The sequence below is a fragment of the Nelusetta ayraudi genome, unplaced genomic scaffold (assembly GCF_046127955.1).
Source record: "Nelusetta ayraudi isolate G7.1 ecotype Tasmania unplaced genomic scaffold, CSIRO-AGI_Nayr_v1 ptg000019l, whole genome shotgun sequence".
Lineage (NCBI taxonomy): Eukaryota > Metazoa > Chordata > Actinopteri > Tetraodontiformes > Monacanthidae > Nelusetta > Nelusetta ayraudi.
In genome coordinates this window covers 5084160-5101292 of record NW_027466069.1, presented here as the reverse complement: position 1 = coordinate 5101292, position 17133 = coordinate 5084160, and the positions used below count along the sequence as shown (strand labels likewise).

The window sequence follows — 17133 nt, the reverse complement described above, 5'->3', positions numbered from 1 at the left end:
CGGCGAGCACTTTTGGCCAGGACAGACCGGCAGTTGCTGTTGCTGGTGGCGGGAACACATGTCAACGTCCGAGCCGACGTAACGCGAGCGCCCGCTTCCCTACGCAAACCACTTTAGCGACTTTTTATTCCAAACAGCTGCTGACGCTCAGGATTTGTTGCCTCTTCAGCTGATTCTTGAAAGCTTTCGCAGGGGGCTTCAAACGACCGAACCGCTTTGGATGAGATGGTTGGACAACTAAAAGAGGAATGTGAGCTTTTAGCGACTGGGACATGCAGACAGTATGCGGACGACTTTACGCAGTGCAACTGTGCCGACTAATGGGGGTGGGGGGTGGGGGTGGGGGGGGGATGGCAATTTTTCCATCCCATTCTTAAACATATTAGACATCTGTGGCCTTTATTCAGCTGATGATTATCTTATATCGTCTTTCTCCTTCTATGGCTTCTGATCTTATGAGACCTGCAGGCTCTTTATCCCTCAAACACAGTTTAATCAAACCCAGACGTGCTTTATTAAAAAATATACCATTCATAAAAATTCAACGCATCCCTCAAAGCCGTGGCAATTTCAGTGACGGATTAAAGAAGCCCGGCCAGATTACATAATATTTGGCTGGCAGGCAGGCAGGCAGAGAGCCGGCCTTTGTATGTTAATAGGATTTGCCTCCGGACCAGCGGCTCTTTGTTCGCGCTGACGGCAACTTTCAATCAGTGGCTGAGTGATGGAGGCCCAGATAGAGAGGAACCGTGTGTGTGTGTGTGTGTGTGTGTGTGTGTGTGTGTGTGTGTGTGTGTGTGGCATTAGTGGAGTTTCCATTACAGATTTGTGCAAAAACACTAACTTAAGCAATATTCCTCAAGCTGTCAATAAAACGCAATTTCCAAATGACTGCATTTCTGCTGAGCGGTGTTTCTCTCCTGCCTGTTGCATCCAGGAAGCCTGGCACCACACGGAGGATGTGCATTCTAGACGGCTTATTTCCAGTAGCAAGTTAAGTGGGCCTGACTGTACAGTATTCGAGGGACCCTTACAGGAAAGTTCAGGACGACCTGCTCAGGTTTTTACGGATATCGCTACCTTACGAAAATATTCTTCAAAGAAAATTAACTGGTTTAATGGTTAAATGGTTGTTTTATTGGTGATTTGTAAAAAAAAAAAAAAAAAAAAAAACTTCCTGTTGGACGGTGTGGCCTGCAAATGCAAAATGTTTTGCGAGATTGTCTCGTTTCAAATCACTGGAGACGACGTAGATGTTCTGGAATAGACCCCTCACATCTTATGTAATGTCATGCTTCTCCACTTGTTTTTCGTAGCACCAGTCATTCTGCAAAAGTGCAACGATCAACCCGTCACACCTTTCAGCACCGGTTTGGCTAAAAACGCAAAGACTGGCCAGGACAGTCTGAACACACAGTGACTCCACCCTGTGCTTTCTGTCTGATTGTAACTGAGGTTTGAACAGACAGGAACGCATGTCAAAAATGCGGCGGGTGTGGCTTTCAAAGCAGGATGTGAGACGACCTGTATGTGTTTACGCACGGCAGGGTTTTGGTTTATGTTAAAGAGTGCGTTTGCATGTGCTTGTGCAAGCAGGACAGGTGAGAAAAGCGCCGGAAAGCGCCGTTAAAATTGAACTCGGCCAGCCGAAGCTCCGCCAGGATTTAAAGACAGATGGCGGTAATATGTAGATGTGCTAAATCCTTTAAGTGGCGTCACACATAAACTTCGGGCTGTAAGAAAAAAAAAAAAAAAAACACTAAACTGCCAACCTTTAACCTGGAATCAGTCTCTCAGCTAATATTAGGGGCTGTCAGTCTCTGTTTGGTGTTGAGCGGTGGAGGTGTCGCCAGGTCAAATGTGAAACCTTCATAAATATGCAATCTGTGCACCTGGAGAAGCAGTGATGGGAGGGGGTGGGGGTGGGGGTGGGGGTGTGAAGGAGGGAGCGAGGCAGGTACTCACTTGATGACTGGCGTGTGGAGGCTGTGGAGACGGCAGTACAGCCTGACGCCCTGCGAGAAAGAGGGAGGAGAGGAGTGAGGTCGGGGGTTGAGTCACGCAGCGTGCACACCTTCCACAGGCAAGTAGCGGCACGGCGGCGGGAGGCCACCTCCAAGTTCCAGAGGTGGAAAGACGGAGCCCGGGGCTGTGCTTTCAGAGGCACAACGCTTTTCTAAAACCATCAGCGCCGCATTGAAACGCAGCGTTTTTACAGTAAAAACGTCCTCCCTGGCCCCTGATTGGCTTCTTATTAACTGTAAGGGGGGGGGAGAGGGGCAGAGAGTTTGAACCCACGAAAGCAGGTTGACATCCTGTCACTCAGAATTATTTTGTCAAAAAGAATTCCGCTCGAGGATTTTAGCAGGAAGAGATTAGACGATAACGTCACTAGCGGGGATGGTTTGGATGGTGGGAGGAGCCGGAACACACACACACACACACACACACACACACACACACACACAGGTAGAAGGATCCAGCATTGCAGTGCGCTCACCTTGGACATGATGTCCTCCAGCTCGCTGCGGGCCTTGTACGTGCCGTCGTCGTAGCGGAACCGGTACAACACCTGCTCGTTCTTGAACTGGTGCTTGTCGGAGACTGGAGAAACAAAACCAGTGAAAATGAGGAAAAGAGAGAGAGAGACAAAACACAGGCAAACACCTAGGTCCTCTTTCCACCCCGTCCCCCCCCCCGTTTTCCTTGTGGAACCATCAAAAGAAACCTTAAACAAAACCTTCATCAACACCCAGCCGACAGGGTTTCCTCTCCTTTGTCTCATTATTTATTCCAGAAGTTGTTTAGTGAAGCTGAGGCGACGCACAACCAGCAGAACAACAAGGGGGGAACCCTGCAGCTGTGAATCAGAGCAGGGGGAAAACAGGGCCGAGAGGCAAATAATTAACATAGCAGCAAACAGCCGCCACGGCCCATAAACCCACCCACACCCCCACGAATAAACTCCATCAATAAATAGAAAACCTTCCAGAACAAAATAAACAATAAATATATACACGAAAAGATGGCGAGACTCTGTCGGCACTTTGTGGTTCCACCGCAACACGGTGGCACCGGGCCCGACCCGGCAGCTGGTTCCTTCAGTCTAGACACGCAGCGCCCCCGTAAAACCAGACAGTTTGTAATGCAGCGAATGATAGATAATAATAACAGAAGCAGAGGAGACTGCCAACGTTTCTGCCAGGGCTGAACTCTGGGTCAAGTTTGAAAAATGGACCCAAAAATCAGTTTTTCTGTCTTTGTTGTGTTTTGGTTTTTTTGCTTCTTTTTTTCCCACGTGCACAAAATAAAACAACAATGCATGACTCATGCAAAGTCGCCTGACCTATTTTTTTTTTTTTTGTTCTTTGTCTGATTTTCTGGTGACACCTACACTTTTTCCACTCAGAGGCCTTCAGCCCGTCCAGTTTGCCCACAAAGCCGCCGCGGCTCTTCACAATGCCCTGATTAGCGCCACTGTTGTCTGTTGCCACCTGCGCAGCTCGCGAGCGGCGGATTTCTCGGTAACGTTGAACAGATTAAACCAAACATCAGGGCGGAAGCCTCCCTCTGACAGGGCTGCATGCGTACGTCTTTAAAGGTTTGTTCATTTCTTTGCACTTTGTACATGCACTGTTTCCTGTTTATTTAGCAAGAGCGGCAAAGCGAATTTCACACTTCAGACAAAAAAAAAAAAATATCAGCCAAGAAAAAAGGGAAGTGGCACATATATGCTAGATGGCCCCGGGGTGGGTGGTGAGAGATGAGAGGTTGAACTTGCTGAATAGAACAGGGAGATGTCGGCACTACGTATATACAGTTTTAGGTGAGTCTCACCGTGGTGGATGATGCCGTTTTCCAGTAAGGCCTGTCCCAAGTTGACTCCTTCCTCGGGTTTGCTGATCTCTCCGCTCTCGATCAGCCACGACACAAACTCACTGCAAACACAAAGACGGAAGGAAAAAAAAAAAAAAAAAGAATGAAGATGACAAAGTTAAAGCTGAGCTCCTGATAGCACCACGTCCTTGGGACAATGCAGACACATGCACAAGAGGGGGTTGGCGTCTCCGGCGGTTTATATGACAGGAGCCGCGTTTTGGCTTCATGCTGATTCCTGACGGCTGGTGAGAAGACAGTTTTGGGATTGCAGTCGAGTTACATGTAAAAATGAGGCCACAAAGTAAATAAAAGTGGCAAAAAATGTGGAGGAATAATAACGGCTCCAGCTAGTTTTGTTAGCGTGCCACTCTGCAAGCTGAATGACTTGGTTACAGGTGAGAGCTATGGTCTTTACTTAAACGTCCTGCTAGTAGATTTGACTTCTTTAATGTGCCGGCCTGATAGTGGCGACAGTGTTAAAGCTTTATCTCTTCTTCTGCAAGAACGCCCAAGGCTAAGAATCAGGATCAGTGCTTACGTATTTCACGACCAATTTTAGCAACTTCCGCCGCGCTCCGTTAACCCCAGCCTGACTCATCTGTTAGGTAAAATAAAACTGGGTGTCGCCTTTGTCTGTCATGCCACACCTTGATGCAGCCTGTAATGGTGGACGTGCAAGGCGCATGTGTGTAATAATTAAAAAATGTGTCTTGATGATGGTTTCTTGGATAGCTGGATAATTCAAGATGCGTATGTACGAGATACCAAAGCATGTAGGTGTTTTTGTAAGATCGGGGAAAGCCGCTGATCACACGAGTGATGGAATTTCTAGCAAAATAAATATGGGTTACTGGTAAATATTGCGGTGACTGGTAGCTCTATCGATGAAGAACGTTAATCATTAGTATTTATGGTGACGGTGCGGTTTATGGTTTGGGGTGTGGCAGGGAGCAGTTTGTGGGTGTGTGGTTTGTCACACTACACACACACACACACACACAGAGTGAAACCTCGGTGGACGTTCTGCACGGTTGGGAGTGTGAAACTAGTGTGAAACGAGTACATGCTGCAGACAGTCCATTGGTGAAAACATGCTGGCTAGAATAATTTGCACCCATTTTTCTTAGTGCAGCTTGAACACCAGCAGGCTTTTAATTAAATCTGCTCACTTGGGGTTTTTGCATGCACCCCACTGGTGGACAGAAATATAGCAATATAACAGCACATTATGCATCCTGAGTTTTTTATATGAACAGCCTCTTGCTTTCTTTCTTTCCTTCTTTCCTTCTTCCCCCTCCTGTTTACAACTGTGAAATCTGTCCCTGCTTATCGTTAAAGTGCAGTGTGGGATTGGAACACAGCTACAGTGTTGCCTCCAAACCAAGAACTGGGCAGAAAAGGAGCCAAAACAGAATTGGAGCAAGAGGATTTGCCTCCTTTTGTCCAACTCTTGCTGTTTTCATAACCCCAATCACCGAACAGAGAATCACTCGACAACATTCACCGCTTTTCTCTCCAGTTAAAACCGCTAAAAAGAAAAAAAGAAAAAAATGTCGGGCCTGTCAATGCAGAAGCACTTCTAAAGTGGGTTGATGGAATCGGCCAATTGAGTTAGCCGGGCCGCCATTAAAACCGGCAGTCTGCGAGATCGTTTGATGCAATAAGCGGCCGCCGCTAATTCCATCAGAAAGACAAACGCGGAGCTGATGCGAGGCCGCTGCGCTCGCCGGACAGGAAGCGGCCGGGGCGATGGAGCGCAGACGAGGGCAGATGGTGGAGAGCAGAAACAAAAAGCGAGGCCCCGCCGAGAGAAGATGGGGAGGAAGAGTGTGAACTCTGACCTGCGTACATTCAAAGCAGAAATTCATTAATCCAAGTTTCCCTGGAACTAGAGGGACGAGAGGAGCTCGCACGTGCCGAAAGTTAGCAAGAGACCACCAAGCGAGAGGCATCTGACGCAGAGAAAAACATTTACTTTAAACGGCCCGCGCCGAGACGGAAGAAGTCCACGGCTACAGCGCAGCGGAGTGACTCACTGAACGGCCTACTTGGCGGCGGCTGAGCTCGCTATGACTCGTCTGCAGCGCTAACGACATCGAGATCACCGTCCCCTGGGGAAACAATGATTTGTGTTAGACGGTTACCGACCGTGTTGCTGGCGGTGGCGGTGGCGGTGGTGGTGGTGGTGGTGGCCCCTTCAGGGCCCCTCCCCACCTCCCCGGTTCCTCTTTTACGAGACCAGTCATCAGTCACTATCCCAGCTCCCGGGGACGAGGCTGGAGAGGAATTTAATTGGGATCTCACCAGCAGTGAGAGTGTGTGTGTGTGTGTGTGTGTGTGTGTGTGTGTGTGTGTGTGTGAGGGAAGCTTAAGCAACTTCTCCCATTGTCTATTGATGGCGCTGGGACATCAAGGGGATGGAAGGGCCTCGCAGCCGAGCCTCGGCGAAAAGGCCCTCATCGCTAATGAAAGTCCGAGTGTGTGTGTGTGTGCGCGTGTGTGTGTGTGTGTGTGTGTGTGTGTGGATTCTCGGTCCTTTCATTGACCCATGAGAGGAGCCTGAGAGGGCGGCAGGAGCCCTGGAACGGTCGGGGCTCGGTGCCAGCAGCTGGAGGCCGCTTCCCTGAGAACAACACGGCGTTCTTACGTAACGGCTGTTTTCCAAGGCTCCTCCCCTGGGAACGGCGTATCGCTGGACCCCCACCCCCCCCCCCACACCCAACACCAACCCTCCTCTCTACCCTTCCTGGCACCCAGGCCCAGGCTTGGGTGGGAGTTTGAGGAGTTACTCACTTTCCCATGAAGCACTTGGGCACGATGCTGAGCTTCCTGCGCCGGTCCTTGATCAGGTGGCGGTTCTTGGTCATCATCATGTGGTAGAGCTTCTCGCCCTTCTCGGCGATCATCACGTAGGCGTCGCGCTCCATGCCCAGCTTCAGACCTGGTGTCGGAGGAGGAGAGCGAGCAGGTCAGGTCGTTGCATTTGCACGGAAATAAATGAATGAATAAGAACGTGGGAACGGCGACCGGCTTTTTGGTATCATCGAGAGCCGATGGCAGGAGATAGGAGAGAACAAAACACTTTCAAAACAGCCTGAAGAATCAAACGCACTGGTTACAGAACGTATGCAGGCGTTTATCGCTTTTTCTCCGCCTCTGCGAACTAATCATAGCCCGGAGGCAACTTCTGTCATGGTGCTGTGAGAGGAGACAAGCCGTCTTTGCCTGGCTGCCCCCCCCCCGCTCCACGAACCCCCGCAACACCTCCCCTCTTCCCCCCCGGTGGTGTTCTGGTATTGTGCAGATGTAATGAAGCCAGCAGCAGAAGGCGGCAGCTCGGCTTGGACCGGACCGGCTCGGCCGCAGATGCTAATCTGGACCAGACGAGTTGACTGTGTGACTCTGGAGTTCAGCAGGGCAGCGAGATCTTGATGGCTGCTTCCAACTTGACTGACTGTTGTTCCTCTATGGGGCGGCCAGAACATGTGAGGGCCGCATTGTTGCTGCTCCAGTGGAAATACAAACTAACTGTTTGAGCCGCTGACCCGCAGCCGCAGTGTGTTTGATGAACTTATGACCCGAATTGACTTGAGGCCTCTCAGTTCTTTCTTTCTTTCTCCTCCGACTTGTCAACACAGTGTTTATTCTCATATTCTGCAGTCAGATTTACATCACCAACAGCATTGCTGGTTCTTTCTGAGTCTGTAAGTTGCTCATGAACCTCAGCAATGAGAAAATTCCGAGATATCCTGGACTTCTTGCGCTGGACTTTCAGAATCTGCCCTTTATGATGTCACAAAGGGCCGTCCCACGTGAGTTACAGACAGCACCACCAGCCAGGTATTGGCTCTGCCTGCTGAGAACTACTTAGTTTTTGCCTCCCTGAGCAAATTTTTAAAAAAAATAGTGGGTGGCTGCAAACAGAGGGCTAAATATGCTGTGTTGTGCAGATCTGCAGAGGTTTTCTGACTGTTTAGTGGTGCAGGGCTGCTTGGCTGGTGTCTGAGATGAAAGAAAATAATATCTGATGTTTTGAAATCTTAATAGCGCTTCCAGTCAAACCAGATCTTTAAGAAACTGCACCTCTGGTCTCAATAACCCTCCGGTGAGACTTCAACGATGCGTCAATTCAGTGAAGGCAGAACTCAGAATTCCAGGAATTCACTCGGACGCTTGACGCGTCAATCAACCTGATTTTCACGGCTGAAGCCGCAATCGCAAAAAAATAAACATCTCCCCGGAATCAACCAGTGAAGCTTCCAGCTTCGTTTCTCTTCCGGACGTCTCAACATGAGCCGAACTTTCCGGGACTGTCATGCAAACATTTTCCCAGCGTACACACACACACATGCTTACATATGTAAGTAAACGCGAGATTAAAGGCGCAGGCGGGTTTAGCGGCGGATGTGGCCGCCTGTGCCGATGTGGCCGAGCGTCTCCAGTTTCAGCGCCAACTCTTCATTTTCACTTTACCCCCGAACGCTGCTGCGCCGTGCCAGCGTTGGAGGTGGACGTCTCGAGTTACGTCTGACAGCAGCTGGAGTCGAGCGGGACAATGAGTGTCATTGAACAACAGACGGGAGGCCTCCTCGCGAGCGCGGAAGGCCCCTTTAACTTCGGCCCCAGCTGTCAGAGTTTATCTTGCGCCGCTGCTCCCCCGTCACCCCCCCCCCCTTCGCTCGGCTAATACCTCATTATCTGACCTGCACCTTTTCCTTTTTTTTCTCTCTTCCCCTCCTCCTTCTTCAGGCACCAAACAGGAAGAAAGGGAGGAAGGAAGGAAGGAAGGAAGGAAGGAAGGAAGGAAGGATGGAAGGCAATAACGGAGAAGTGAGCCGCTAGCTCGCTGGGATTCAGCGCAATAAAACTTTATCATAAAGCCGTCTAGACTGTGGAGAGAGCAGAGCGGAGGAGCTGATGAAGAGGGAGGGGGAGGCAGGGAGGACGGGGGAGGAGGGGAAGATCAGGCGCTGCGACTGATCAAGCATCTGTTAGCTTCAGGTCCATTTCCGCCGGCTTGAAATCCAACACCGAGGGCTGCAGCAGCAGCAGCAGCAGCGGCGGCGGCGGCAGCGGCACACTCCTCTGTTTGTCCGTATCCTGATACACTTCACCTCCTGCAAACAGGTTTGTTCTGTGCAGAGGCAGAAATCCCCCTCCCACCCTTGACGGCCCTCTGTAAAACACACTGGGCTTTGCCTCCAGTCCTGACGATCAGAAACACTTTCAGAGTCGATTTTCTTTGGGAGGGAGAAAAAAAAAAACACTTTTAGCCATCAATGCTATCGGATGACGCTCGGTGTGCCACCCGAAATGTGGTTAAAGCCTTTCACGCCGCCTAATGTCCGCAAAACGAAGACAGATGGTCGGCACTAAACAGGTGCAAACACATTTTGAAAGGCTTAAAGAGGGAAGTCGCACAGCGGCGGAGGAGGGAAAACCATTCAGGGAGGTCGGCGGGGTGGACGCCGCCTCGTTGGCAGGGCTAACACATAAAGTGTGCTGCTTTGCTTGTGTGTGTGTGTGTGTGTGTGTGTGTGTGTGTGTGTGTGCATTTTCTGGAACGTGGTGCCACGAAAACACAAACACTCCGTGTTGACTTTGTGTCTTGCTGCAGTAAAAATAGAGGCAGATGAATCAAAGATGTGCTGCACGCTCGGCTTGGTTCTATTTTAAGCATTTAGCCCGAGGTTGCTGTTTTTAGCATCTGTTGTTTGTGTGTGTGCACGTGTGTGTGTGTGTGAGTCACCGGTCAGTCACACATCCACAGAGGGCTTTGATTACAGACAAATTCCTCAGTGGCGTTGCTTTCCTACGACGGTGCGGTCGCTGCACAACAGTGTGCAGTGTGAAAACAACAACAACGCGGGCGGCTGCTTGGAGGTGAGACGCGGCCGCGGCTGCCGACAGGTCGCGTTACCGTCCGCGAGCCTTAATAGTTTGTGAATCCACAGGGACGGCAACACGCAGGACGCAGCGGAGGCAACAAAGAAGAAAAAAAAACAGACGACGACAACGGCACACACGTGTCTGCTGCCGTATCGTTCGGAGAAACCATCCGCTGGGAAATTAGACGAGTGTGAAAGACGGAGCGAGAACAGCGAGCGGCGGCCCAGCGGGCCGGGAGGGTCAACAGAGTGGAAATTCATCACCGCCGGTGTTCTGTAATAAAAGGTCGCGCTTAAGCGAGGCGGAGGGATTTTTTTTTATTTACCGCTGCGATCAACGGGGAGTGTTTTCCGTGAGAGCGGCGAATGGATTTATTGAGAGGCAGCCCGGGCGAAGACGCGGGAGAGGCCCGAAGACGCGGAGGCGGCTCGGCCACCAGCTGGTTTGAGAAGGTTCCGTCTTTTCAAGTCTCAAGTACAGCGAATAAATAAATATATGCGTCCGACGCAGACAGCAGCAGCGCGATATGAAAACGGCTGCACAGTTCTCTCGTTTTCAGTCGCTTGACCCGAGCAGCAAGCTCAAATGTGTCACTTTCTCTCCAAGGAATCTCTTCACATCAATGCATTCCGGAGGAAAGCAGCCAGAGGTGCCAAGTTCATGGCTCTAGGACAGCAAAATCAAAGCCGGGAGCTCACTCTCTCGCTGCTCCCGCTCCCTCAGGATGGCGTCCAGCCACTTCTGCTTGTTCTCGGCGTTCTTGGCCATGCAGACGAACCACTTGTTCTTCGCCGTGTTGTGGATCTTCCAGCCGTTGGTCACCGTGTAGTTGTTGCTGTGGTAGTCGGCTGCAGGGCGACAACCAATAGAGAAAAAAAAACACGTTTACAGTTCAGCGCTGAGGTTAATTCGACACGACCGCTGTATTTTATCGCGATTGCACGATCAGCCATCGAGCACGTCCGACTCTGCGTTTTTTAAAACATTTTTTATTTCTCCACCACCATCGCCGCTCCTAACAGCGCTGCCTGCCGGGTCCGACGCTGACCAGAAAAGCCACGGGCAGAGTTGCGAGCGGCGCGGCAGCAGCAGCAGCAGCAGCAGCAGCAGCAGCCTCAGCGGCGAGCGGGGGGAGAGGAGAGCGCGAGGCGTCGAGCTGAGAGGTCACAGATCGACTGTTCGTTACGTCTTCGGGCTTTTCAATGGATTTTATATCTTCCTTTTAATCAGACGTAGGTTTTATTCTTCCTTCCTTTGACATAGCTAATAAAGACGCGTCACATTTGCCACCGAGTGACACTTTCTGAAGAAGGCGGACGTCTCTGCCAAGATATGTCAAAGGTAGGAAAAAAAACCAATGTCTGATTGAAAGAAAGATATAAATCCATGAGACAGAGTTGCAGAGTGATTCAAATGAGGGAGAAAAAAATAAGAATAAAACAAAAGCTGAAGCTGATGAACATCATGAAGGCAGTAGAAACAGGCCTTTTTCCACTCGGTCCACCTCCTCATCCTGCCGTCCATTTGGCTGCAGGTGAGCGGCCGCTGAATTATGAATGGCCGGCTGCTAATGGGCTGCATTAGTCTCACACTCAAAGGTCGTATAAATAGACGCAGTACGTCAAGTCAAGTCCCCCCCCCCTACTCCCCCCCAACCCCCGCAGGGACGGCAGAGAGCTAGGAGAGCGTTTTCTTTCTTTTGGCGCCCGAATCCTTTTTTCCGACTCACCGGGAAATGGAACAAAAAAAACAAAAACAACAGATAAAATAATCCTGGATGGGAGGAACGTAAGTCGGGACCTGGCGGGGCCGCCGTTGAGCGACAAGTGGCTCGAGTGACGTCACTGTCTCTGGTTCAACGTTTAGTACAGACAGACAGACAGACAGACAGACAGACAGACAGATAGATAGATAGATAGATAGATAGATAGATAGATAGATAGACAGACAGATAGATCTGTTGCTCCCCCTCATACAGCCACAATAGAATCAACAAGTTAAAAAAGTTAAAAAGAGACAGACATAGAACAGCAATAAATAGTGTAAGACTACATTGTGATGAAAATTATGATGAAATCTACACCTTCCTCCGACTTGCAGGTGTCTCTCTCTCTCTCGTTTTCCGCTGCGAGAAGCGAGTGGGCGAGCGAGAGAGAGGGAGAGAGAGCGAGACCCCTGAGTTCTGAGAATCTGAAGGCATGTTTTTCTTTGCGGTTCCCTCCCCGTTTAGCAGCAGAAGCAGCAGCAGCAGCAGGAAAAGGCGAAAAAAAAAAAAGGGTCACGTGAGCTTGCAAAATATTCTACCAGCGCAGAGAAAAAAAAAAGAGGAAATGTGGTCGAGAGAGAGAGCGAGAGAGAGAGAGAGAGAGAGAGAGAGAGAGAGAGAGTAAGACGGTGCGTTTGTGCCGCGATGCAGCAAACCGCAGTGGCGAGGTGAGCCGCGCGCCGCCGCGCCCACATATGGATCCGTTATCGCCGGCACCTGATCTCAACGCCTCCACCGTCTCCACCTACGAGCCGCCGCCTCACCTACACATCTGTATCGACGCCTCGACGGATGGAGAGGCGAGAGAGCGAGAGAGAGAGAGAGAGAGAGAGAGAGAGAGAGAGAGAGAGAGAGAGAGAGAGGGTGGCGAGCTCCATCCTGTCTGAAACTAGGTGGAAGCTGCTGCTGCGGCTCCACCCAGAAAACTGTCAACAGGGAGGTGGTAAGGTGGGGGGTTGGGGGGGAGGTGGCGTAGTTGCGGGGGGGGGGGGGCGCGACTGATTAACATCCACGACCGTGAGGCAACGAAATGCAAAGCCTGAGGTGAGCGGAGATTGATTTTTGATTTTTTTTTTTTAAAAGGGGAAGGGTTTATTTTTTGGGGGGTGTAGTTATGTTAGAAGAAAATAAAGTGAGAGCTGTGTGAACGCAGGGAGGCACAAACCTGTTCCGTCCTCCACGTTTTCCACCTCCATCACCTCCGTGTTGATGCGGCCCCTGAACATGTACTGGGGCCCGTTGATGGACTTGGTCCTCTTGGTGGACTTCTTTCCCGAGACCCTGGGCAGAGGGGGGGCGCCGCACCGCGGTTACTCTCAGCAGTGGTATAGAGGAGATGGGAGGAGCGGGGGGGGGGGGGGGGGGGGGGGGGTGGTTTCACGGCCCCGGGCTCACCTGGACTTCCTCTTGCAGTAGACCAGCAGGTTGTCGAACAGGAAGAAGACGCGCTCCTGGATGTTGCCGGCGGAGATTTTCAGCAGGCTGCTCTGCAGCAGCAGCTCGGTGCAGATGTCTGTCAGGTTGGTTCCCTGAGAGTGAGGGAGGTGGAGAGAGAAAAAAAGACAATTAAAAAGCTGACTGACATGCGCGAGGTCTTCATCCCGCCACCACTGTTTATTGTCCCTGAGCTGACGATTAAACAAACTCCTTTGGGTCTGATTTGAGGGGGGGGGGGGGAGAGAAAGCACCGTTGCTATCAGAACCGGCAGAGTCAGAGGCCAAAGTCTGAAGGCGGGAGTGACGTGTTTTCACCTCGCCATCAAAAACAGTACAGAGAAAACACACTTGCTCCCCTCCCATCTCGGCGGCGGGGCTCCAAACTGGCAGGAAAATTCGAGTCAGGCAACGGAAAAACGAGAAAAAAATAAATAAAAAGAGTTTTGTCAACTCATGCTAGCTGCAGAAAAAAAGCTAGCAAGATTTTAAAAAAGCCAAAAACAAAACCAAACCAAACACACCGCACATTACAGAGGAATAAAATCTTAAACGGTGCTCGGTGGCGCTGGTTTTCGGGCTTTTATTTTTTCGCCATGGCCTACATCGCGGCTTCCTGTGGGACTCTTGTTTGAGGAACAAACAAAGCCTCTGTGCTCGGCTCAGGATGTAAACACGCGCATAAAGCACAAGCCGCAAAAGACGTGTCCGCATTTTTTTTTGTGTGTGTGTGTGTGTGCGCACAGAAATACATCTGCGCGGTAAATAGAGGAAGGGAAAACACGGCTCAGCCCAAAGGTGGAAGTGGTTCTGGAGCTTCGATCGGATCCCCCGCCGTGAAACACCGCTCGGATGCTGCGTAGAAAAGGGGGAAATTTTGGGGAAAAAAAAAAGGCTTCGCCTCCCCTGAGTTCACTGCACTGTACTAATTCACCAGGGTGTATTGTGTTACCATGCGGCCCGGCCGCCTTCACAGGATGTCACTGAGGTCGTGTTTGAAGGCACTCGAGCTCAGCTATCAGATGAACCACTACCTGTTGACGCCCAGAGAGGCTTTTTAACATTGCGCCGCTTGCAGGGCTGCGGCCAGACACCAATGAAACACAGCAACACTGCTCATTCACAGCGCAGCAAGCACATACAAGGGGAGCTTGAGACAAACTCAAGCTTATATCGAATAATAATAATAATTAAATAATATTGGATCAAACATCTTGCAGGAAGAGAAACTTCTTGCACAAGGAACCAACGCAAGCCCTCGGTGTCACAGCAGAGACTGCTGGACACTTGAATCTCACACGCACGCACGCACGCACACACACACACACACACACACACACACACACACACACACACACACACACACACACACACACACACACACACACACACACACACACACACACACACACACACACGAGGATGTGCTCTTTCTAAATGGAAGTGGGAGTGTGCATCACCCATTGTTGAATGAACGCCAGACATCTCTGCAGCCACGCCGAAATAAAACATGTTCAAACAGCACAGGGGGGGGGGACGCCAACGTGCTTTTAATATTTTCGGGCGGGCTGTTACTTTAAAGTCTTTTATTCAACCTGTCGGGCATCGCGGCGACTGAAAACTAAAAACGAAAGCACCTGAGGTGACTTGCGAGTCATTAGTCATCGTTAAACGGATCATTCCACTCCAAATCATCCGGAACTAAACACACACACACACACCCCCTGAGTGTGTGGGTGGGTTCAGGTTCTGGACTTTGATGTTCCTGAGCCGACTATGGCTCAGACCGTCAGACTGCAGGCCCGGCTGCTGGTTATCAGCCATCCATAATCGATTCCTAGGGGAATCTGAGTTCATGGTGGGTGTGTTTTTCACTCCACATTTCATAGAGAGAAAAATGACTCCATGGGTGTTTGGGGAGGGTCATTAATATAAAAAAAAAAAACAACCAAAAAAACATCTGGGGATTGTTTCAACGCAATCAATTAACCCGACCATTAAAGAGAAAAAGAGCTGGCGTCGAGCATAATAGCGTATGACAATTACAATGCATTCTACATTAGAGCCATGCTGGAGCCCATTTTTTGCCTAGCGCTGATGTGAGTGTAAACAGCAGTTTGTCTGAGTGTGTGTCTGTGTGTGTGTGAGCAGCGATAATGTGTCTGAGCCAGAAGCTGCACCACTTGGCGTCCTCCTCCATTAGCGCTGGTGGCGATTAGCCCCAGAGTGGCTGGGAAGGGAGGTGGAGGTGGGCGGGGCTACTGCCGCACCGGGCTAAAGTGCCTTTTCCAGCATCCGCTAAACTGTTCCAAGAAAGAAGATAAAGTCTGGAGCGTTTGCTTTTTTTTTTTTTTTTTGTTATCTCTGACTCACAATCAGACGCCTCGGGCTGAGATCAACTGTGGACTTTGGATTTGATCGCTTTGCTGTTGCAACCACATTTGTTGCACATGTGTAACATTCATTGGATTTGTGTGCCTGCATTTTATCGGCTAAAAAAAAGTCCTGACGGACACAAAAATTACGTGTTAGCCTTGTTAGCCACCGACACGAGGAGCTAACTTTATCCTTTATCTTTTCATGCCGGACACTCGGCCTGTTTGGACTGTTTTTTTCTCCCCCAAGAGGAAAGCGGCAGGACGCGGGGCCCGACCCCTTCCTCCATCCATCAATTCATCCATCCAAAAGCCTGCGAGACGGAGGCTCCGCTCCAGAGGTCCCCACTGATTGGCCGGCCGGGCCTGTTAGCGCCCCCCTCCCCCCTCCCTTTGGCACCCTGAGTGGGCGGATTGTCCCGCTGGTGCCTGCTAGGACAAGGCCTCTGTTGTGGCGGGTGAGGGAGGCGTGAAAAATGCACCGGGAGCGCTGTGGGCTTCGCTCCCAGGCCCAGTCCGTGGCCCCCCCGTGCAGGGGAAGTGCTGCAGCAGCGGCGGCGGCTTTGCTAAACTCTTGAGGCGGATGAAGCTCAGAGCTGCTGCACCAGTTTCACTTCTGCTGCCACTTTTTGCACAGAAGGGAAATAAACAAAACAAACTTCCTTGGCCTTCCCTGCGTTGCACTGCGCTGCGCTCACCTCCCAGCCCTCGATGTGCGACTGCAGCTGCTCCAGAGCTTCCAGCTTCTCCATCTGCCTCTTGGTCTCGTTGATGTTGGAGCAGACGGCCTTCATGGCCTGCAGGGCCTCCTCCACCGCCGGGTAGTCGGCGTGCTTCTTGGGAGTCCGCTTCAGCAGTTCCTACTCGACGGGGCAGAAAAAAAGGAGAGAAAAAAAAAAGCAGAAGGCGGCTTTAGTTTCAAGGCAAATGTGTCAAATTAGAGAAAGAAATTAGAATATCAATAAATAAACGAAGAACAGGATCCGCAAGTTGTGTCGCATGTGGCTTGGAATACGTGAAATACACTTTGAAAAGCCAGCACGTCCTCGTGTCAAAAGAGGAACCCTGTGGTTGGGTCGTGCGTGATTTAGGAGTTGGGTTTGTGCGTCTGCTCGGCTGCCTTGCGGAGCCGGTGACGGCAGCAGTGACGAGCGGCGGGTCTGGTCTGGTCTGGGCTGAGCTGAGCTGGTCTGGTCTGGGCTGAGTGGCCGTACCTTCAGCAGCAGCGGGTACTTGCAGATCCTCTGGATGGGGGTGAGCAGGTAGCCCTCCAGCGGGATGTCCGTGCTTTTCTTCCCTCCCAGTAGCATGCAGTGCTGATTGGGCGGAGAAGTATTGACAACAAAAAGAAGAAAAAAAAAGAGAGAAAAACATATTAGAGATTGAAACACAGTGCGGTGCATTGAATAGTGGAAGGACTGGGAGTGAAAGCAAGACGCGGAGAGACAGATGACGACTTTGATCACTTACAAACCAAGAAGTGAAGATTGTTGGAGGTTAAACTGAGGCTGCAAAGCCACTAACTGCGTGGAAAGATTGTTAATAAGCAACTTATCACAGGGCTGTGTTATACTGTGCTACTGTGTGCTGCTGCACCTGTCTAGAAAATCCATCACGTTGCATTTGCAGGCCGTCTCCCACCCCCTCTGTCCCCCTTCCCCGGGACTCTAATTGACTATTGTTGTCGTTTCCATTCCGTCACAGTCTGTTGCACCGGCAGCCGACCTCCGACGCGTCCAGGTGCAGCGCGATAATCTTGAGAGAAGCGCCTGGTTGTCAGCCTCGTCGACG

The 17133-nt window shown here is 50.8% G+C and overlaps 1 protein-coding gene across 2 annotated transcripts in view; it reads right to left on the bottom strand.

Annotated features, from left to right (window-relative positions):
* prex1 (phosphatidylinositol-3,4,5-trisphosphate-dependent Rac exchange factor 1) overlaps positions 1 to 17133 on the bottom strand; it is a 74669-nt gene that overhangs the window by 32461 nt on the left and 25075 nt on the right. For both annotated transcript variants that reach the window (XM_076026564.1, XM_076026565.1), the window contains exons 5-13: positions 16557 to 16658; positions 16041 to 16202; positions 12929 to 13062; positions 12699 to 12814; positions 10467 to 10616; positions 6673 to 6820; positions 3838 to 3938; positions 2501 to 2604; positions 1966 to 2015 (exon numbers count right to left, since the gene is read on the bottom strand). In XM_076026564.1, coding sequence (XP_075882679.1) covers positions 1966 to 2015; positions 2501 to 2604; positions 3838 to 3938; positions 6673 to 6820; positions 10467 to 10616; positions 12699 to 12814; positions 12929 to 13062; positions 16041 to 16202; positions 16557 to 16658 — 1067 coding nt within the window. The remainder of the gene's footprint in view (positions 1 to 1965; positions 2016 to 2500; positions 2605 to 3837; positions 3939 to 6672; positions 6821 to 10466; positions 10617 to 12698; positions 12815 to 12928; positions 13063 to 16040; positions 16203 to 16556; positions 16659 to 17133) is intronic.